Source organism: Melitaea cinxia, chromosome 25 (genome assembly GCF_905220565.1).
Source record: "Melitaea cinxia chromosome 25, ilMelCinx1.1, whole genome shotgun sequence".
Taxonomy (NCBI): Eukaryota; Metazoa; Arthropoda; class Insecta; order Lepidoptera; family Nymphalidae; genus Melitaea; species Melitaea cinxia.
In genome coordinates, this window is record NC_059418.1 from 1,744,879 (window position 1) to 1,768,320 (window position 23,442).

A 23,442-nucleotide genomic window follows, 5' to 3' on the forward strand; every position below is an offset into this window, starting at 1 on the left:
GGGTAGTACCTCGACCTTACAGAAGATCTAAATAATACTGTTTTCAAGCAGTATTGTGTTCCTGTTGGTGAGTAAGGTGACCAGAGTTCCTCGGGGGTTTGGCATTGGGTCGGCAACGCGCTCGGGATGCCTCTAGTGTTGCTGGTGTCTCTAAGCTACGGTAATCTCTTACCATCAGGTGAGCCGTACGCCTGTTTGTCGACCCAGTAGTATAAAAAAAGACGAACAGGCTAGAAACTCCGCAGTTACTCTTTTTAACCGACTTCAAAAAAGAAGGAGGTTACTCAGTTCGACCATATATATCGACACTCGATTTTTTATATTTTGGTTAAAACCAAAAATTATTTACAATTAGCTGAATATATTGAAAACCTCTTCCGTAATGTGGGTACACATTTACTATTTACGAAATAATCTTTATTTTGGTAATAAACTTAGTTTAAAGAAGTTTAAAAGTATTTTTCTGTCATTTTTTCAAATAGTGCGCCAAAACGGCTACACGGTGTCATGGCGCTAGCTTGTGTCTATATAAGAACAAACATAGTCATGGAGTGTAAAAGAAAGGAACGCCATCTTCTAAGAGAATACAGCTGAAAAAATATCCGTTCATAAACGACAAATTATATCGACCTAAATGGCACTACCATCACCAAAAGTATGCTAAGAAGTGACCAATTACAGAGAACGTGAAGTATGCCTAGTTCGAAAAACATTAACAAACATATCGATACCTTTGGGTAGAAAGGTCGTATAAACCAAAACCCGACTTTTCAGGAGAGCAGAAAAACGATTTTTTTTTTACATAAAAATTCATACTTTTTTTGTTTTTGAACTTATAAAAAAATGATATATGAGAAAGGTTCTTACAATTCTCGAATGAAAACGGTTAAATCATCAAAACCTATCTATCTTCTATAGTTTCAAAGTTAGCTTGGATTTACGTCTAAGAAAAAATCAATTCTTGGTTAATACACCCCATGAAAATGTACTTAAAAAAAACTATATAGGTCGTATATCCATTTTTGCTAAGCTTATGGTCACATTTACTGTCGTAAAAACCCATAGATGTAGTTTTTTTTTGTATTAAAAACCATTTATAATCATAGATCAATTGAATTCTGACTAATAAACAATCATGTTACTCCCAGAATTAGTAATAACTCAATTATTATTATTCTAATACCCAATAATGGTCGATTCAAATAAAATAAAACTACCTGAAATACGAAATCAACATTTATTAGGTATTATAATACCTTCTAAGCAACATTTACTATTAATTCAATAATGGTACAACATATCTAACAGGTTTAACATTTTTAAATTAAAAAAACAATTATAACAACACACTGAAAAGTGAAATAAAAAAATCTACTTAGCCATAAAAAAACAAAAAATATTCAAACTTCTTCTAAATTAAAGTAATCAGGCATTTTAATCATTTTATGAATTATGACTTGATAGTTTTTTTTTTTTTAATTTTTGTACATAATTAACTGTAATTCAATAAATTATTGTATTAAGCCTTTGTTCTAAGGCTTACTTACTAAGTAATTTATTAAATTACAATTAATAAAAATAATTAAAAAACGATCAAGCACTAAACGTGACCAACTTATGTACTAAAAAGTAACTTATTTATTATATAAATTTGTATTCATAATTAGTTTAAAATAATTTATGAATTGTTATTATAAGTTATTTTATTGATAAACACATTTTCAAAAAATAAATTTAGGTGACAAAGAATACAATAATTTGTCATAGTCACATAGTCTAGTTTTTTTTTAATAAAAATAATATTTTGCCAATGAACGAAATGTGAAATTACGTAAATACGTATATTATTTCGTTATAATAAGTTATTATTCTTTTATAATAATTAAACTATGTTTAGGTAAAGCATTTAGCACGTTAGGGCGTATAAACCATTTAACAATTAACGACTATTTTTACGCCCCGAGTTAAAATAAATTATGGTCATTAAATCATGACAAAACTACAAAAAAGAAATATTCGGCTTTTACATTGAAAATTTTCATTTTTTAAGAGGATGTGACCGAAAATTTCTGGGTCGTATTAACCATTTTTGTGCGAATTTCTGCATTTCGTATATACAGATCGATAGAGAAAAAAATTCTGAGAAAAATGGTATATATAACTCAATTTGGCCAAAATGGTTTATACGACCTTTCTACCCAAAGGTATCGATGTGATAAAAAAATAGTGAAAGTTCATAGGCGGGCAGATTGTTGCAAGCAAAATTAGGCTGTAAAGTAATCAACTAAGACATATATTACAACGTTTTAGTTTGTTTGTAAATATACACATGTGTAGTTGTATTTATAGGTTTACTTCGGACAATTTTTTCGTGAATTTTGAATGACACCTGAAGTCCATAGTATTGTTATGTCGATGGGTGACCGAGTTAATTTTTTTAAGTTCCATAAACTATCGTACATATGGTTTATTTTTGTTAAGTCACCAGGGGAGTTTGTTTACAAGCACAAAAAAAGGGCCGCCACAAAGGGCCGCCCGGCCTTCCGTCGTACAATAGCCGGCTCTTTTTAATTTTTATGATACATCTTGTCCCTAAACAAAGATAAACATTATTCTAAAGGACATAATATGAACAATACATTGGGACAATATTCGTCGCTAGATAAAGATGCTCCGGCGCAATTTGTTCATATATTATTTTTGAAAACACTTCTGCTTTTCTATTCGTAGTAATCGGACGTGCTATATCTACATACTGTTTGCTCTCTCGACAACATTTGCTAGTGTAAGGACTTTGATATCTTTCATTTTTGATAACTTTGGCTGTTTGACCTGGACTCCGTAATTTGCATTTGTGATAACTGTGGCTTGTTCGTACCCTGATTGAACATTGAGTGTGATCTCTGTACTTGCTGTGGATTATAGGTAAGTTTTTGATAATAATTAATCATTTTATCTGCATGACTGAGCTTGCGTATTATATGTAGTGTCCGACCGAAAATGGATATTCAGTCGAAAATGAAACTTTGGCTTCAGTTTCAGTTTAGACATTAAAAATTAAACATATTTAGGAGTTTCGAGATCAAACTCAAGTTGTTACCAAAAATATACAATCAGTAAATTTTTCCCATCAGAGGTTGCTCAAAAATAGAGTTAGAAAAAAAATAGTATAAAATAAATAGTCCAAATTGATTTAAACAAGTGTTTTTTGTTTGATTTATTTTAGGGCATTATTTTAAATTAATTATTCGACGTATGTTCATTTTTAGACCAGATCTTTTCAAATCCGCCATAGTAAATTGAATAATTAGTTACAAAAAAACGATCAAGGCTTAAAAAAATGTTTTATGTTGCGTACTGAACGCTCATTGATCTGTATGTTTTATACAATGTATAATATATTAAATACTATATATGAGATTAAACTATCATGGCTACAGTCACAAGAAAGTTTAAATTCAATGCATATAAAAATTCACGGCGCTCGCAACATTGCCGAATATCTTTTATTCAATAAAATCACAATACATTGAATTTAATAAAAAATACAGTGATCATTGTTTGTAATTAGTAAAAAGTGTTTTTTTCCCCTGTAAGAAAAAAAATTAAACTAAAAAAGGATTTTTCTTTAATAAAAATTCCATTTAAAGACAAAAAATGCTGGTTCCTTAGAGATAAGTTATAAAGAGTTAACTTAGTCACAAATCGTTGTTTTTTGTATACCAGAAATGAAGTTATTTTCTATTATAAAATGTTTCTCTTTTCAGAATTCACAATGGAAAATAATCCTTTTAGTTCACCGAAACCTGGACCATCATCTGCCATTGATCCATTAGACGTAGAGTTATCTTTATTGTTGTCTCCAGTTGAATTCGAGACATACGATATTCCAGATTTAAATTTTGAAATTGGCGACGATGAGCTTTATGGGATTTTAACCGAAAGCAACGATAGCATTCTCGACGAATGGACAAACGAAAAATATGATGAAGCAAATATTGATGCTGCTTTGCAAGACGCGGACTCACGGAATGAAGTAGAAAACTCACAGGAAGACAATTCACCAGACGAATCAAGCAGTTGGTTTCCAGGCAATCCCGACTCTATGGTGGAGTTACCTTTTACTGGAACAAGTGGAATACTGACGCCACATCAAATGGCAGAAAAAACTCCATTGGATTATTTCTTTTTATTTTTAAATGGACAGATTATAGATCTGATTATTAACTGTACAAATAAGAACGGGAATAAACTTAAATCAGCAGCGGTCGCTACACACTCACGATTTACAAGATGGGCCGACATAACTTTAATTGAATTTAGATGTTTTTTAGGTATTTTGCTATTAATGGGAACTATAAAACTAAACAGAATGGCCGACTATTGGTCCAATCATTATTTATTTTGTTTAAGTCCACGACAATTTATGTCCAGAGACAAATTTTATTTAATTTTGAGAGCTCTGAGTGTGCAGCGAAATGAAAGAAATGAAAGCCTATTTAAAGTAAAAGATTTAATTGACCTTTTTAATGATTCCATCAATGCGATATATTATCCGGTGAAAGAACTGACAATAGATGAGTCATTGATCTTATGGAAAGGGCGACTCGCTTTTCGCCAATATTTAAAGGGGAAAGCACATAAATACGGTGTTAAACTATATATTTTAGCCGACGCCAATGGTATCATACTCAAAATACATGTTTATGCCGGATCGAAAGATCAACTTGTAGGTGGTCGAAACCACGTTAAAAAAGTAATTAAGTTGCTTATGCAAAAGTATCTCGACAAAGGACATGCCCTATACTTAGACAATTTTTATACCAGCGTAGGAATAGCTGACGAATTACTTGATAAGAATACATACGTGACCGGTACCCTACGACCAAATCGGGTGGGAAATCCTGCGTTAGTGAAAAATACTCCATTATCATTAGGGGAGTCATGCATAGCACACAATAACAAAAAAATTGTTGTAACAAAATGGAAAGACAAGCGCGAAATTTTGTTTATAAGCACAGAACATAAAAGTAATTATGAAGGGACTACTAGTCGCCGCGTCCGTACTGTTAAATTTAAGCCCGCCGTGCAGGCACGATACAATAAATACATGCGAGCAATAGACAGACACGACCAGCTACTTAGTTACTATTGTTGCGAACACAAGACCCTGCGCTGGTATAAAAAAGTCATAATACACATCATTCAAATATGTCTCGTGAATGGGTTTTTATTATATAATAAAAATAATTCATTGTTATCATTATATGATTTTAGAAAAAGTGTAATCGAAACTTTACTGCCGATGTCAAATATTACTGAACTTGCTCGGCCACTATCAGAGGGAAAAATTCATCTTCCGGCGAACTTGCCGAAAAGAGAAGGGAAGACAATGAGGAAAAGGTGTCGAGTTTGTTATAATAAAACACAAAAAAGAGTTTCCGTATTATTTGGATGCCCCGATTGTCCAGGATTCCCAGGACTGTGTCTCCAATGTTTTAGGGAATTTCACAAATATTAAAGTTATTTATTGTAGATGATTATTGTAAGCGTTGGCTACATAAATAATTATAATAGTAACTAAGAACATTCCCAGTTAGTGTAAACGATTTTTTGAAATAAAAGAGTTAAAAAGTGTCATTATTTAATCATTTAATTACTACAAATTAACATAAACGAAAGTCACTAAGCTGTTCCTTATAGCCTAACACAGACCTAAGAAAGTTAGTGTTAATAATTACAATAGTTTAAGCTCTTTTTTATGTATTAAGATACGTGATTCTTTGAAATAAAAGAGTTGAAAATGTCATTTATTTAATCATTTACTCACCACATATCTACATGAACCATATTCACTAAGCTATTAATCATAAATAAGCCTACATAGACCTAAGTTAATCTTAATATAACTATTGTATAGTTTAATATTTTGTTATATTTTAAACTATGTTTAATTTATTCATCTTAACCGACTTAAGATTCATTATGTAAGTGCACAACAACCAAAGATTTTAAATGATTATTTTACAAATCAGTCTTAATAAATAATATTTTTACGTAAACCTTAGTTTTATTTACTATTCTTTTCACCGTTTTTCAGCACCTCGAGAATTTTTTGCATTACTGTATATCTTTGATCAGCATCAAATCTTAAAAGTTCATTAGATACGAACTGGCCGAAATGTTTACATCCATGCAAATCTATTATGAAGGGTACTGGGTCAATTTTTTTATCGATAATTTCTGTGCATGTCGCACTGTCCTTAAATTTCTTTTGAGGCTTGAGTTGTTGAGCTTGAGTTCCATCATCTGAGTATGATTGTGAATGTTGTTCGAAAATATTACTCAAAGTTTCTTCTTCGTTTTCACATTGAGTTTCATCATTGACATAGTTTTCTGTTTCAGGAATGTATTTGCGTTTTCGATTTTCTAAAAAAAGTCACCATGTGAATTCGTATCCCAAAAATTGTCTTTCGTAATAAATGAATAGGCCCTAAGTCGAAAATAATGTTTCTAGAAATTAGTTTTATTAACCAATTCCTTGAATACAACAAAAAAAAAATAAACAACATCACAAAAGGTTTGAAAAACCTGACAAAGTAAAGTCACTTACCTTCCATTTCAGGAAAATAACGTAGTTTGCCTCTTCAAAACCAATTTAATTCACGTATCGTGCCGTACACTCCCGTAGTTTGATGGCAACTCAACTTGAATCAAGTCTAAACCAGTGAAAAAGCAAAAAAAGCATGTGGTTTTATAGACATGGCTGATGGCACAATAGTCGTGCCATCAACTTCTATGGCGCTTGACACGCCAGACGTGTCATAGAAATTTTGTTCACAGCCATGGCGAAAAGGTTTCGAAAATAGGCGCCGCAACGAATCAGTTAATTACGTCAGCTATTTTTCGATCAGTTTAGTCCCCTCGCCTCCTTAGGTAAGATTTGCCTGAACCCCCCCTTGCGTGAGATTGACGCTGAATATAATAGAGATTAATAAGAGAGGATAAATAAATGGCTTAATAATAATAATAATAATAATAGAGATTGATGGGAAACAATAAACTATTCAAGTATACAATAGTTAATTTATTTATATGTTATTTATTTATATGTGTTGTGTGGCTACGGCACCAAATAATTTAGCCACCTCCTCTCTTCCCGTGGGTGTCGTAAGAGGCGACTAAGGGATAACAAGGTTCCACTACCACCTTGGAACTTCAGAAGCCGACCAATGGCGGGATAACCATCTAACTGCTGGCTTTGAAACACACAGGCTGAAGACGGGCAGCAGCGTCTTCGGTGCGACAAAGCTAGCCCTGCGGTCACCAACCCACCTGCCCAGCGTGGTGACTATGGGCAACACACATGAGTTCACGCATTTTTGGCGCGAACTTGTGGAGGCCTATGTCCAGCAATAGGCTGGAATGATGATGATGATGATGAATGATTATTGTGATTCGACATTGAAAAATACATACAACCCTGAACTTTAGCCCTTCAACCACCAACCCCTATTTTTTAATAGCGTTATCGGCAAAATAACGCTAACCGGGTCAGCTAGTTAGTATGTATAATTTTATCTATCTATTCGCAGGAGCCTCCATAATCCACGAGCACCTGATAAGGTTCGCGCTGGAGAACGAAGTGGCCGACCAGATCGTCAACAGCATATGTCTCTGTCGAGTGTACGAGCGGCCTTTTGTTAAAGAGTTAGTATTTTGTATTTTATACAACTTGAGTTGGAAATGAGTACGGTCCACAGGATGGTAATCCGTCATCCAATGGTTTGTGATACACTTGAAAACTTCTTGTTACATCTTTCAAGGTACCAGCTGACGAACTTTCCTCCACGATATAGCCAGCTGATATTAATTTTAATTCATAGTAGCATGTAGACTATCACAAGTTAAGTTTTCAGTTGAGATGTAATTATTGAAAATATATTCTTTTTTCATGTTGCCAGCTGACGTATAATCCACCATGTTATGGTCAGCTGACTTCATTTTTCCTTCAAGATATTAGGTAAACTATAATCCGACAAATTTTAAAATGGGAAGAAATGACAAAAAAACTTTTTTCCTCTATGTGTTGGCACTGCCACTGCCCGCCCCACCCACGGAGTCCCAGCTGACGGTCACTAATATTCATAATATAAATTCCTTATGCATTTTAAAAAGTTTCGATGTGGAGGAAATTGGTCATGAAAGTCTGTCATTGGCTCCTGGACCAAATGTTTATTGTCCTAGTGTCAGAATACTGTCAATGGACCACTATACCACTTAATAATCGTGTAATCATATGAGGGCGCCGTGTGCCGTCATTTATGTATATTAATGGCGTCATCGATTTCGTAAATTTTTCTGAGGCTCTGAAATCCATTATGGGACCGACGTTTTTTATTTTTATAATTCTTTTACAGATTCGCAATGGAGAGGTTGTGCAAGCTTCTTGATAATTTTAAGACGGCTTCCTCAATAACGTTTAAGGTAATGTAGCTTCGCCTGCGTGGACTACACGATTTAAACTTCAGTTTTGTTTTTTACACAACTAGGTCGGCAAACAAGCGTACGGCTCACCTGATGATAAGCGATTACCGTAGCTTATAGAGGTCTGCAACACCAACGCGTCCACAAACGCGTTGCCGAAGGGATAGCCATTATCTGTCCCCCCCCCTCCCAACCCCTCTACCCTCCCCCCTCCCCCCTCCCCCTTCTCCCCCCTTTCTCCCCCCCTTCTTACGCCATTCCCCAGCCCCCCTCCCCCTCTCCCCCTCATTCCCACTCTCCCCTCTCCCCCTCTCTCGCATCCTCTCTCCCCCTCTCTCCCTCCTTCCTCTCTCTCTCTCTCCTCTCTGTGCACATTTTATTATCATATGAATTTTATCAATTCAATTTGTAACAATCACTTGTGAGGAAGTAATAAAGTAGTTTTTAATTAATTTCGTGGGCACAGGTGGAGATGGTTCCGGAGGAGGGCGCGGGCCCGCGGGCCGGCGCCGCGTGGAGTGAGGCGGCGCGGGCGCGCCTGGCGCGCTGCCTGGCGCCGCACCAGCGCCGCTCCACCAGCGAGCGCCTCGCGCACATGGCGGCGCGCACGGCGCCTCACGACCGTACGTACGCTACTGGCCGGCACAGGTGGAGCTGGTCCCCGGCGCCGTGTGGAGCGAGGCGGTGCGGCGCGCTGCCTGGCGCCGCACCAGCGCCGCTCCACCAGCGAGCGCCTCGCGCACATGGCGGCGCGCACGGCGCCTCACGACCGTACGTACGCTACTGGCCGGCACAGGTGGAGCTGGTCCCCGGCGCCGTGTGGAGCGAGGCGGTGCGGCGCGCTGCCTGGCGCCGCACCAGCGCCGCTCCACCAGCGAGCGCCTCGCGCACATGGCGGCGCGCACGGCGCCTCACGACCGTACGTACGCTACTGGCCGGCACAGGTGGAGCTGGTCCCCGGCGCCGTGTGGAGCGAGGCGGTGCGGCGCGCTGCCTGGCGCCGCACCAGCGCCGCTCCACCAGCGAGCGCCTCGCGCACATGGCGGCGCGCACGGCGCCTCACGACCGTACGTACGCTACTGGCCGGCACAGGTGGAGCTGGTCCCCGGCGCCGGGTGGAGCGAGGCGGTGCGGCGCGCTGCCTGGCGCCGCACCAGCGCCGCTCCACCAGCGAGCGCCTCGCGCACATGGCGGCGCGCACGGCGCCTCACGACCGTACGTACGCTACTGGCCGGCACAGGTGGAGCTGGTCCCCGGCGCCGTGTGGAGCGAGGCGGTGCGGCGCGCTGCCTGGCGCCGCACCAGCGCCGCTCCACCAGCGAGCGCCTCGCGCACATGGCGGCGCGCACGGCGCCTCACGACCGTACGTACGCTACTGGCCGGCACAGGTGGAGCTGGTCCCCGGCGCCGTGTGGAGCGAGGCGGTGCGGCGCGCTGCCTGGCGCCGCACCAGCGCCGCTCCACCAGCGAGCGCCTCGCGCACATGGCGGCGCGCACGGCGCCTCACGACCGTACGTACGCTACTGGCCGGCACAGGTGGAGCTGGTCCCCGGCGCCGTGTGGAGCGAGGCGGTGCGGCGCGCTGCCTGGCGCCGCACCAGCGCCGCTCCACCAGCGAGCGCCTCGCGCACATGGCGGCGCGCACGGCGCCTCACGACCGTACGTACGCTACTGGCCGGCACAGGTGGAGCTGGTCCCCGGCGCCGTGTGGAGCGAGGCGGTGCGGCGCGCTGCCTGGCGCCGCACCAGCGCCGCTCCACCAGCGAGCGCCTCGCGCACATGGCGGCGCGCACGGCGCCTCACGACCGTACGTACGCTACTGGCCGGCACAGGTGGAGCTGGTCCCCGGCGCCGTGTGGAGCGAGGCGGTGCGGCGCGCTGCCTGGCGCCGCACCAGCGCCGCTCCACCAGCGAGCGCCTCGCGCACATGGCGGCGCGCACGGCGCCTCACGACCGTACGTACGCTACTGGCCGGCACAGGTGGAGCTGGTCCCCGGCGCCGTGTGGAGCGAGGCGGTGCGGCGCGCTGCCTGGCGCCGCACCAGCGCCGCTCCACCAGCGAGCGCCTCGCGCACATGGCGGCGCGCACGGCGCCTCACGACCGTACGTACGCTACTGGCCGGCACAGGTGGAGCTGGTCCCCGGCGCCGTGTGGAGCGAGGCGGTGCGGCGCGCTGCCTGGCGCCGCACCAGCGCCGCTCCACCAGCGAGCGCCTCGCGCACATGGCGGCGCGCACGGCGCCTCACGACCGTACGTACGCTACTGGCCGGCACAGGTGGAGCTGGTCCCCGGCGCCGTGTGGAGCGAGGCGGTGCGGCGCGCTGCCTGGCGCCGCACCAGCGCCGCTCCACCAGCGAGCGCCTCGCGCACATGGCGGCGCGCACGGCGCCTCACGACCGTACGTACGCTACTGGCCGGCACAGGTGGAGCTGGTCCCCGGCGCCGTGTGGAGCGAGGCGGTGCGGCGCGCTGCCTGGCGCCGCACCAGCGCCGCTCCACCAGCGAGCGCCTCGCGCACATGGCGGCGCGCACGGCGCCTCACGACCGTACGTACGCTACTGGCCGGCACAGGTGGAGCTGGTCCCCGGCGCCGTGTGGAGCGAGGCGGTGCGGCGCGCTGCCTGGCGCCGCACCAGCGCCGCTCCACCAGCGAGCGCCTCGCGCACATGGCGGCGCGCACGGCGCCTCACGACCGTACGTACGCTACTGGCCGGCACAGGTGGAGCTGGTCCCCGGCGCCGTGTGGAGCGAGGCGGTGCGGCGCGCTGCCTGGCGTCGCACCAGCGCCGCTCCACCAGCGAGCGCCTCGCGCACATGGCGGCGCGCACGGCGCCTCACGACCGTACGTACGCTACTGGCCGGCACAGGTGGAGCTGGTCCCCGGCGCCGTGTGGAGCAAGGCGGCGCGCTGCCTGGCGCCGCACCAGCGCCGCTCCACCAGCGAGCGCCTCGCGCACATGGCGGCGCGCACGGCGCCTCACGACCGTACGTACGCTACTGGCCGGCACAGGTGGAGCTGGTCCCCGGCGCCGTGTGGAGCGAGGCGGTGCGGCGCGCTGCCTGGCGCCGCACCAGCGCCGCTCCACCAGCGAGCGCCTCGCGCACATGGCGGCGCGCACGGCGCCTCACGACCGTACGTACGCTACTGGCCGGCACAGGTGGAGCTGGTCCCCGGCGCCGTGTGGAGCGAGGCGGCGCGCTGCCTGGCGCCGCACCAGCGCCGCTCCACCAGCGAGCGCCTCGCGCACATGGCGGCGCGCACGGCGCCTCACGACCGTACGTACGCTACTGGCCGGCACAGGTGGAGCTGGTCCCCGGCGCCGTGTGGAGCGAGGCGGTGCGGCGCGCTGCCTGGCGCCGCACCAGCGCCGCTCCACCAGCGAGCGCCTCGCGCACATGGCGGCGCGCACGGCGCCTCACGACCGTACGTACGCTACTGGCCGGCACAGGTGGAGCTGGTCCCCGGCGCCGTGTGGAGCGAGGCGGCGCGCTGCCTGGCGCCGCACCAGCGCCGCTCCACCAGCGAGCGCCTCGCGCACATGGCGGCGCGCACGGCGCCTCACGACCGTACGTACGCTACTGGCCGGCACAGGTGGAGCTGGTCCCCGGCGCCGTGTGGAGCGAGGCGGTGCGGCGCGCTGCCTGGCGTCGCACCAGCGCCGCTCCACCAGCGAGCGCCTCGCGCACATGGCGGCGCGCACGGCGCCTCACGACCGTACGTACGCTACTGGCCGGCACAGGTGGAGCTGGTCCCCGGCGCCGTGTGGAGCGAGGCGGCGCGCTGCCTGGCGCCGCACCAGCGCCGCTCCACCAGCGAGCGCCTCGCGCACATGGCGGCGCGCACGGCGCCTCACGACCGTACGTACGCTACTGGCCGGCACAGGTGGAGCTGGTCCCCGGCGCCGTGTGGAGCGAGGCGGTGCGGCGCGCTGCCTGGCGCCGCACCAGCGCCGCTCCACCAGCGAGCGCCTCGCGCACATGGCGGCGCGCACGGCGCCTCACGACCGTACGTACGCTACTGGCCGGCACAGGTGGAGCTGGTCCCCGGCGCCGTGTGGAGCGAGGCGGTGCGGCGCGCTGCCTGGCGCCGCACCAGCGCCGCTCCACCAGCGAGCGCCTCGCGCACATGGCGGCGCGCACGGCGCCTCACGACCGTACGTACGCTACTGGCCGGCACAGGTGGAGCTGGTCCCCGGCGCCGTGTGGAGCGAGGCGGTGCGGCGCGCTGCCTGGCGCCGCACCAGCGCCGCTCCACCAGCGAGCGCCTCGCGCACATGGCGGCGCGCACGGCGCCTCACGACCGTACGTACGCTACTGGCCGGCACAGGTGGAGCTGGTCCCCGGCGCCGTGTGGAGCGAGGCGGTGCGGCGCGCTGCCTGGCGCCGCACCAGCGCCGCTCCACCAGCGAGCGCCTCGCGCACATGGCGGCGCGCACGGCGCCTCACGACCGTACGTACGCTACTGGCCGGCACAGGTGGAGCTGGTCCCCGGCGCCGTGTGGAGCGAGGCGGTGCGGCGCGCTGCCTGGCGCCGCACCAGCGCCGCTCCACCAGCGAGCGCCTCGCGCACATGGCGGCGCGCACGGCGCCTCACGACCGTACGTACGCTACTGGCCGGCACAGGTGGAGCTGGTCCCCGGCGCCGTGTGGAGCGAGGCGGTGCGGCGCGCTGCCTGGCGCCGCACCAGCGCCGCTCCACCAGCGAGCGCCTCGCGCACATGGCGGCGCGCACGGCGCCTCACGACCGTACGTACGCTACTGGCCGGCACAGGTGGAGCTGGTCCCCGGCGCCGTGTGGAGCGAGGCGGTGCGGCGCGCTGCCTGGCGCCGCACCAGCGCCGCTCCGCCAGCGAGCGCCTCGCGCACATGGCGGCGCGCACGGCGCCTCACGACCGTACGTACGCTACTGGCCGGCACAGGTGGAGCTGGTCCCCGGCGCCGTGTGGAGCGAGGCGGTGCGGCGCGCTGCCTGGCGCCGCACCAGCGCCGCTCCACCAGCGAGCGCCTCGCGCACATGGCGGCGCGCACGGCGCCTCACGACCGTACGTACGCTACTGGCCGGCACAGGTGGAGCTGGTCCCCGGCGCCGTGTGGAGCGAGGCGGTGCGGCGCGCTGCCTGGCGCCGCACCAGCGCCGCTCCACCAGCGAGCGCCTCGCGCACATGGCGGCGCGCACGGCGCCTCACGACCGTACGTACGCTACTGGCCGGCACAGGTGGAGCTGGTCCCCGGCGCCGTGTGGAGCGAGGCGGTGCGGCGCGCTGCCTGGCGCCGCACCAGCGCCGCTCCACCAGCGAGCGCCTCGCGCACATGGCGGCGCGCACGGCGCCTCACGACCGTACGTACGCTACTGGCCGGCACAGGTGGAGCTGGTCCCCGGCGCCGTGTGGAGCGAGGCGGTGCGGCGCGCTGCCTGGCGCCGCACCAGCGCCGCTCCACCAGCGAGCGCCTCGCGCACATGGCGGCGCGCACGGCGCCTCACGACCGTACGTACGCTACTGGCCGGCACAGGTGGAGCTGGTCCCCGGCGCCGTGTGGAGCGAGGCGGTGCGGCGCGCTGCCTGGCGCCGCACCAGCGCCGCTCCACCAGCGAGCGCCTCGCGCACATGGCGGCGCGCACGGCGCCTCACGACCGTACGTACGCTACTGGCCGGCACAGGTGGAGCTGGTCCCCGGCGCCGTGTGGAGCGAGGCGGTGCGGCGCGCTGCCTGGCGCCGCACCAGCGCCGCTCCACCAGCGAGCGCCTCGCGCACATGGCGGCGCGCACGGCGCCTCACGACCGTACGTACGCTACTGGCCGGCACAGGTGGAGCTGGTCCCCGGCGCCGTGTGGAGCGAGGCGGTGCGGCGCGCTGCCTGGCGCCGCACCAGCGCCGCTCCACCAGCGAGCGCCTCGCGCACATGGCGGCGCGCACGGCGCCTCACGACCGTACGTACGCTACTGGCCGGCACAGGTGGAGCTGGTCCCCGGCGCCGTGTGGAGCGAGGCGGTGCGGCGCGCTGCCTGGCGCCGCACCAGCGCCGCTCCGCCAGCGAGCGCCTCGCGCACATGGCGGCGCGCACGGCGCCTCACGACCGTACGTACGCTACTGGCCGGCACAGGTGGAGCTGGTCCCCGGCGCCGTGTGGAGCGAGGCGGTGCGGCGCGCTGCCTGGCGCCGCACCAGCGCCGCTCCACCAGCGAGCGCCTCGCGCACATGGCGGCGCGCACGGCGCCTCACGACCGTACGTACGCTACTGGCCGGCACAGGTGGAGCTGGTCCCCGGCGCCGTGTGGAGCGAGGCGGTGCGGCGCGCTGCCTGGCGCCGCACCAGCGCCGCTCCACCAGCGAGCGCCTCGCGCACATGGCGGCGCGCACGGCGCCTCACGACCGTACGTACGCTACTGGCCGGCACAGGTGGAGCTGGTCCCCGGCGCCGTGTGGAGCGAGGCGGCGCGGGCGCGCCTGCCCTAAGACTATAAATTGAGAATATAATACCTTAAAATCGTTGAAATGTATTTATTTTATTATATAAAAAATTTGTGAAAAAAAAAACATTTTTGAAAAAAGAAAAAAGTTGAAAAAAATATATAAAAAAAAATCGGTTTACTGGGATTAGCAGGAATAACGATTTTATTCAAACAAAGGCGATACTTTCATAGCTGTTGTTTTATAGTAGTTGATCGTGTTACATTTTTTGTCAACTTTTTATAAAAATTCATTTAAAAATAAAAAAAAAAGTTAAAAAAGATACCAAAAGGTCAATTTTTGAAAAAGTTATGGGTATTTGAAAATAAACAATTTTTTTTTTAAAATCATAGCTTTTTGGGTTGGATATAAAAAATTTAAAAATCACAAAAATATTTTTCAAAGAGTAGAAAAGAATGGAAAACATTTGGCGCGTTGAGTTTAACAAAATAATTAGATATTATTCAGTCCGCAGTTCTAAAAAAAAACTAAATTAAAAGTAGGCTAAGTTACTCCTTATTACATCAGCTATCTGCCAGTGAAAGTCCCGTCAAAATCGATCTAGCCGTTTTCGAGATTAGCCGGGACAAACTGAGAGATAAACAGACACACAAAAATTGTAAGAAATGTTGTTTTTAACCGACTTCCAAAAAAGGAGGAGGTTCTCAATTCGACTGTATTTTTTTTTTATGTATGTTACATCAGAACTTTTGACTGGGTGGAGCGATTTCGACAAATTTTCTTTTAATCGAAAGGTGGTGTGTGCCAATTGGTCCCATTTAAATTTATTTGAGATCTAACAACTACTTTTTGAGCTATATCTAATAATGCGTTTTTACTTGACGCTTTTTTCGTCGACCTACGTTGTATTATACCTCATAACTTTCTACTGGATGTACCGATTTTGATAATTCTTTTTTTGTTGGAAAGGATCCCATCCCAAGTTTAGTACCATGATAAGGAAACCAGGATCTGATGATGGGATCCCAGAGAAATCGAGGGAACTTCTTGAAAATCCGCAATAACTTTTTACTGGGTGTACCGATTTTAATAATTTTTAATTTGATTGAAAGCTGATGTTTGTCATGTGGTCACATATAAATTTTATTGAGATCTGATAACTACTTTTTGAGTAATCTTTGATAACGCGCAGTTACTTGACTATTTTTTCGCCCATCTACGTTGTATTACTCGTCGATGTAATTGAAGTCGGTTTTTTTTTTCGTTTGCGAGCAAACACAATTATGGTGCATGCATTTAGTAAAAAGCGGCTATTCTAATATTACAAACAGACACTCCAATTTTATTTACGTAGTATATTTTTTTATGTTTTTCCAGTAAGCGCCTGGTCCGGTTACAAACACCGCTGTGACTGTCTCACTCCAAGAACGCTGTGTGCTCAACAACGGAAACAGCTGTTAAGGTACGGAAACTACAAAATTTGTGATAACTTTACATAGAATGGGAATTTGCAGTGAAATAATGCTGTCGTCATCATCATCATCATCATCATCATCATCATCATCATCAGCATCAGCATCAGCATCAGCATCATCGTCATCGTCATCGTCATCGTCATCGTCATCGTCATCGTCATCGTCATCGTCATCGTCATCGTCATCGTCATCGTCATCGTCATCGTCATCGTCATCGTCATCGTCATCGTCATCGTCATCGTCATCGTCATCGTCATCGTCATCGTCATCGTCATCGTCATCATCATCATCATCATCATCATCATCATCATCATCATCATCATCATTACAGCCTATTCAGTCCACTGTTGGACATAGGCCTCCACAAGTTTACGCCAAAAATAACGTGGACTCATGTGCTATGTGTCGTTGTGTTTTGCCCAATAATGCTGTACCAGATCTGATTCTGTACATTTATTTTTTTATTTATTTTTGTAACAGACTGTATAATCAATGCCATAATATGATTTTTATTTAATTTTGCATCTGTCTGATTGTCTTAAAACGTCAATCGTGGCATATATATACGGAAAGTTTCAAAAGATAAAGGCATTTAATTATAAATTATTTATTTATTCAGAAAACCAACAGCTTCTTATATATTATTCTTATCATAAAGCATATAACAAATAATATAGCCAATAACAGGTTTCCCTAAAGTTAACAAAATTGGTATTATGGAGATATCGTTGACAAAAATGAAAACAACAACAAAAGTTCTTCTGTTCTTCATTTCTTATAGTTTTCTTTTATTTTAAAGATTTTATTGATATGCAGGTTTTATGGTCATTTTGTGGAACTTTAGAAATAGCGGTATTGTCATATTAAGGCTCTGTGTTCGGAATAATAATGACTATTATTTAATTATTATTTTTTTGTGTTTTAGAATTTCCTTCTTTGGTATGATGCAAGCTGTGAACGAGTTCAACGGGTCCAAGGAAGTGTTGGATAAGGTATGTGATAGCAATAAACTATGTACTGAACCCATTTTGATAGATGTTTTTTGTGTATACATCTTGTAAATGTTATGGAGCATACGTGTCTTAGTTTAATGTCTCGTCTGATATCTACTTGTATAACTTTAATTCATCAATAGATGTTGTTTTATTATTTTAAATAATTGTGTTTGTGTTATAAGAATTGTTTAAGAAGAATTGTTTTATGTGTCAATTGTTACCTGAAATAAAGAAAATTATTATTATTATAAATTGTTTGTAGCGTACGTGGTTTAATTAAAAAAAATCAAAATAACATTCATTTAAAACAGTTAATTAAGTTATTGTTAACTTAGGCACGATTGTGTTCGATGTGTGTACGATAAACATGTGTATCTATTCTTACAGGCGATAGATTCAATAACGGATAGTTCAAGCAGGGATTTGCAACAAGGAGACGGTACTGGGGCCAAGTGAGTTAATTGTATATTCTATTTTTTTTTTGGAAGAGTCTTAAATAGTAAACAAATATGGCGTACTTCCGACCACAGACAATAGAGTAATATTGTAAGTATAGTAAAGTAACACAAAGAGCAAATGAATGAATAATATTAATAAGCCATAGACGAAAGTAAAATTCATTTTATGTAAAACCTAATAATATATTGAATATTTTTGCTAAGAGTAGAGGTACAGAATTACGAGCAAAAAAAAAAAATATTAATCGAGCAGCGACAAAGGCGACAAATTTATATTTCGTTTATGTAAAATGGTCGATAAAAAAGACGTCATAAATAAAATTTACAGCAAACTAGGGCCGCCTGTGTCTAGAAAATAAAAGTCGACCCTATTAGTATTATTGTCACATTATGTGTATTCACTATAAATATAAAACCTTGCGCCGACAGCTCACTCTCTGTAACATCTAAACAAAAGGATTGATAACACTGTTGCTCACGTAGCTCTCGTTGGGTAATCCTAAGCTCATACTAAAGTCCCACAAAATTTTCCTGTGAACTACAATAAACTTTTATGCCAATGCTAAGTGCTATACTTTTATATTATATGGGATAGCGTTAAAAATGTTCAGGGTGAAATTAATATTCAGAAATATTCATAATATAAAATAAAACCTTTACAATATACACTTTACTATAAAAGATTGACATTTATAATATTTTGTCAGCATTTTTTACGCTCAATATAAATAAAACGAAAAAAAAAAAAAACAATATCTAAAACATAATAACAAATCGCTTTACGGTAATATTGTTTTATAACTTACTAACAAATTGTGATTCGTGAAAATTCAAAATATAAGTAAAAAACATGGCCTATTTTATCGCTTATGCTGTTCATTCTCTTATACTCATTCACCTCCAAAAATATTATGATCACATCCCTATTTGCGTCATAAAAAAATATATTAAAATGTCATAATTGAAAATATTAATTATCTGTACGCTCGAAATCCGTATTTTAATTATTTTTACGTGTTTAAAATGATAAATTGATTTTTGTATAGTGAAATAAATAGTAAATGGAGTTTTACAAATTTCTGTAAGCTAATGTGTTGAGAAAGTGAGGGTAAATGCGTATTGACAGAGGTTTACCAAATAAGACTCTTCCAAAAAAATAGAATGTACTTCTATACTACTACTTACAGAAAAATATATTATACAATTTATGTGATAATCAGTGCAGCAAAAACAATTAATAGTTTTACAGTGCACTGTTTTTCTATAGTAATAAAACTAAAGTACACATGATATTATATACTAATATAAAATATGACGCTATATAAATAATGCATTATACATGTGAATATAAGTGGAAAGAAAAAATTTCTTCTTCTTCTTCTTCCAACGTCCAACGTCAAACTTCCAACGTCCAACTTCCAACTTCCAACGTCCAACGTCCAACGTCCAACGTCCAACTTCCAACGTCCAACTTCCAACTTCCAACGTCCAACTTCCAACGTCCAACTTCCAACGTCCAACTTCCAACGTCCAACTTCCAACGTCCAACTTCCAACGTCCAACTTCCAACGTCCAACGTCCAACTTCCACCGAACTTCCACATAATTACAATTCACAACTTAAGAACTAAATATTTACAGATAGTTTTGGTATAAATCATGTCCGCGTGGAATTGTGCCAAGAATGCTGGCAGCATTTCCCCGTTGAATCGCTATGCCGATTCTCTGGGCAAAAAATGCACCAGCCCTCTTGTCACCAGTGGAGGCAATAAGGCGAGGTGTTATATCATTTAAAAAATTTTTAGCACTGCTACTCCAAGGTCCAAGTGTTTCGACTGCAAACGGCACAAAGATGTAATTTGGAATTAGTGACGAATATTTGTGCCGTTTAGTCGTTTCAGCTTTTTCCGCTGCGGCTCCCGCTTTTAAGGCTGTTTCCCTGACATGAGACGGAGCAAGTGTGTCAACGCAGGTTGCGTCCCACAAAAGCGCCCGTCCCCTTTCCCAGGGAACCAACGGATAATATATATGTTATAATTAAAATTATATTTACATTACAGGCCTCCCGATAACTTTGAGGATCACATGAGCAAATCGAACTCCGGCTTGGACCTGAGTGACTCCAACTTCACCGACGACCTCGATGACAGTAAGTGATACATTTGTAAAAGTTTATATAATATGAGTGGGATTATATTGCCGTGCTTTGGTAGAGAGCAGTAAAATATGAAAAAAAAATAAAGTTTTGGATTTTATCGAACCGAATATATGGGAACTGAATGGGAATAGGGTCGGCAACGCGCTTGCGATGCATCTGTTGTTGCAGACGTCTATAAGCTACGGTAATCGCTTACCCTCAGGTTAGCCGTAGGCTTGTTTACCGACCTAGTTGTAAAAAATATAATTACTGAAGAATGCTATAGGCATGTTAGTTAGCTTTTTTCTCTAATTGAAGAACGGTTCGGTTGAAATTGCGAGGCACTTTCTAGTCGAGTGTGTTCACATGAAACTTATACTTGAGTTTGTTAAGACATTAATACATAAAAAATAGCAAGTATTTTTTCGTGCATCAAAAGTTATGTGATATCGAGAATAATAACAAACAAAAATTCTGAAAATAGCTATTTCGGCTTTTGTTGCTCCCATATCATATCATACCATTAGCGCAGATCGGTTGAAATCACTAGCAAAACAATGAAATAAAATTTACAAAAAACAACAACTTAAGGTAGCAAAAATATCAACATTAGGTACATTACAAATTTAGGTAATGTATGTACCAAGTGTCAAAATCAAAATCATTCGCTTCAGCCTGTAATATCCCACTACTGGGCATAGGCCTCTTTCTCCATGTAGGGGAAGGATCAGAGCTTAATCCACCACGCTGCTCCAATGCGGGTTGGCGGATATATTCCCAACTATGAGTAACGATCGCTATCAGGCGTAAAATCAAAATCAAAAATAACTTATTCAAATAGGCTTCAAAAGCACTTTCGAATCGTCATTTTACGAATTAAAGGTTAAAAGTGATTATTATATATAAAAGTAAAGGCTACCACCGATTCGGAATGTAGATTCTGCAGAGAACAATCGGCAAGAAACTCTGAAGTTAATAAGTAACTTTAATAAGTTATCCATTATATATAAGATTTTAGATAAACATGGTTACTTCTATTAGGAATTTTCCTAATTATCCTTTATAATTACCCGACTGCCAAGGAAGGGTTATGTTTTTCGCGCGTATCTTGTATGTATGTATGTATGTTTGTATGTAATATTCTTTACTACCTCATATTTCCAGAACCACTGAGGTATCGTTAGGTTCGTCTTAGTGCCCAAGTGTTCTTAGATAGGTGATATTAAAAAAAATCAAACATGGCGGCTGCGCGAAGCCATTGTACTTAATGAAAAAAAAATTTGTTTCTCGAATACTACAATATGGGTATCAAATTGAAGGGCACACTACAAGGATTTTAAAAAGGTATATCATGATTATTATTTAATGTTGTCATTATAATGAAACAACTTTTTCGGATTTTATATCGATTTATTAGGTTTTTTTACACGTCCTACGTTTCAGATACTTCACAGCTACCATGGTCACGGGAGGACTCATCCCCATTGTCATCCCCAGGTTCAGACTCCGACGGGTCGCCGTCGTCATCATCGGGGTCTGGTGGTGGGAGGCTGTGCCGGACCGTCCGACGCTTGATGAGATCCATCGCAGCCATCGAGAGACTCATGGACCGCGTGTTGAGACACTGCGATCGATGGACGGATAGGGACGCGAGGTGAGTTTTTTTTTTATGTCACAAGGTCGGCAAACAAGCGTACGGCTCACCTGATGGTAAGCGATTACCGTAGCTTATAGACGCCTGCAACACCAGAAGCATCGCAAGCGCGTTGCCGACCCAATCCCCAATCCCCCCAGGAGCTCTGGTCACCTTACTCACCAACAAGAACACAATACTGCTTGAAAACAGTATTATTTAGCTGTGATGTAAGGTCGAGGTACTCCCCCAGTCGGGCTGCTCCATATTTTGAGCAGGAAATTCCTGCTGTGCCCTACCTCAGTGAAGAGTATGACTACATATTATACATACATAGTCAATCTTGTTTATTGTTGGTAACGATCGGATAAAATCCTTTTATGTACGCACTGTGTACTGTTTGAACCGACTTCCAAAGGAGGAGGTTCTCAATTCGATTGAATTTTTTTTTTTATGTATGTTATCTCAATATGACTAATTTATGACTGAGTGAACCGATTTCGAATATTCTTTTTCAAATCGAAAGGTGGTGTGTGTTATGTGATCCAATTTAAAGGTCATGGGACGATAAGAATACCGATAGGCACAGAAAGATATCGGACACATAATTTTAGGAAGTATTGGTACTCATAAGATACTCTGATGCTGCAAGTTTCAGATTTTTATGTATTAAGGTTTCCTAATGAATCGAAAATACTGAAAATCAGTAAAAATTGTATTCTCAGCACCCTGTGAATCGATTGATCTTAACACCGGATATGTTGTGAGGCATGATGATAGCTTCAAAAGAATATTAGCAGTATTGGGCCCCAGTCTCGTGTAAAGACAAATTTCTCGAGCAGAAAACCTACTTTTTTTAACCGACTTCAAAAAAGAGGAGGTTACTCGATTTGACCGTATATATATTTTTTAATTTTTGTTCAACAAAGTTTGCCCAGTCGTCTAGTAATTCTAGTAATACTATAATAAAAGTTATGTATGTCTGTCTTTCAGACGCCGTGTACACGCCGGTTTGTCGGAAGTAGACCGAAAGCTAATGGCGATGTACCGCAGACTTCCCGATGTCCACCGGAGGCAGTTGCAGCTGTATCGGAAGCAGAAGAGACTTTCCACTGTGAGTACTGGACTAGTACAGTAGACTACGTATCGTCTGTAATAATTTGTTAAGTATAGTAGCATTTACAAGTATAGCAAGTACAGTAGACTTAGGATTTACCTTTCTAATTTTTCAGAATACTGTATTTACGACTGAAAATTATCCTTATATTTTTTCTATGTACTTGAGTAAAAATGATGTGTTTGTACCAGCTGTTCGTCTGCTAACTGCGTTTCTTCGAATGAGGGGTCATGTAGGTGTTATACGGTGTTAAGTTTATTGTAAAGTATATTACCACATTGTACCACATCACGGACCATTATGTCACTAACCTTAGAGGCCGTCCATACAATACGTCACCCGAAACTTTATCATTTTTAACCCCGCCTCTACCCTTTTTTTACCCTAATTCATGCTTTTAATGACGTACCTAGCAAATATTTACGTCACAACTGTTGCCTCTTTGACTATCTACACTCATGAAAAAGTCTTAATGAGAAAAAAAGTAATGAATTTCGAATGTCACATTTCTTTTGATTCGCGAAGGCCCCCTTCTCGTTGTCACATATCGTCATCCCAAGCAAAGACCCCACTTCGACGTTATAACATCTCGTCACGATAAACAAAGACCCTCGATTCCCCTCATCTTCGAATGTATCTCCTCAGATCCCTTCCTCTCATTGTCACGTAAAAACTTCCATCCCACTTATGTACGTATCTCCGTAGATCCTCTTCTGTCCCTCCCTCCCC

General features: G+C 45.4%; 2 protein-coding genes across 2 annotated transcripts in view; both read left to right on the forward strand.

Annotated features, from left to right (window-relative positions):
- Positions 1-3,775: 3,775 nt before the first annotated feature.
- Positions 3,776-5,540, forward strand: LOC123665858 (piggyBac transposable element-derived protein 4-like). The gene is made up of 2 exons (XM_045600093.1): positions 3,776-5,226; positions 5,537-5,540. Exons 1-2 carry the CDS (start codon positions 3,776-3,778, stop codon positions 5,538-5,540), a joined length of 1,455 nt encoding a protein of 484 aa, XP_045456049.1.
- A 1,222-nt stretch (positions 5,541-6,762) lies between these two features.
- LOC123665859 overlaps positions 6,763-23,442 on the forward strand; it is a 56,696-nt gene continuing 40,016 nt past the window's right edge. The window contains 10 exon segments of the mRNA XM_045600094.1: positions 6,763-6,772; positions 7,596-7,710; positions 8,421-8,487; positions 8,954-9,110; positions 16,277-16,361; positions 17,285-17,420; positions 17,757-17,821; positions 19,887-19,975; positions 21,461-21,617; positions 22,569-22,710. Coding sequence (XP_045456050.1) covers positions 6,763-6,772; positions 7,596-7,710; positions 8,421-8,487; positions 8,954-9,110; positions 16,277-16,361; positions 17,285-17,420; positions 17,757-17,821; positions 19,887-19,975; positions 21,461-21,617; positions 22,569-22,710 — 1,023 coding nt within the window.

Excerpts from the sequence above, each read along its gene's own strand:
- LOC123665858 (XM_045600093.1), top strand. The coding sequence starts at position 3,776 with ATGGAAAATAATCCTTTTAGTTCACCGAAACCTGGACCATCATCTGCC.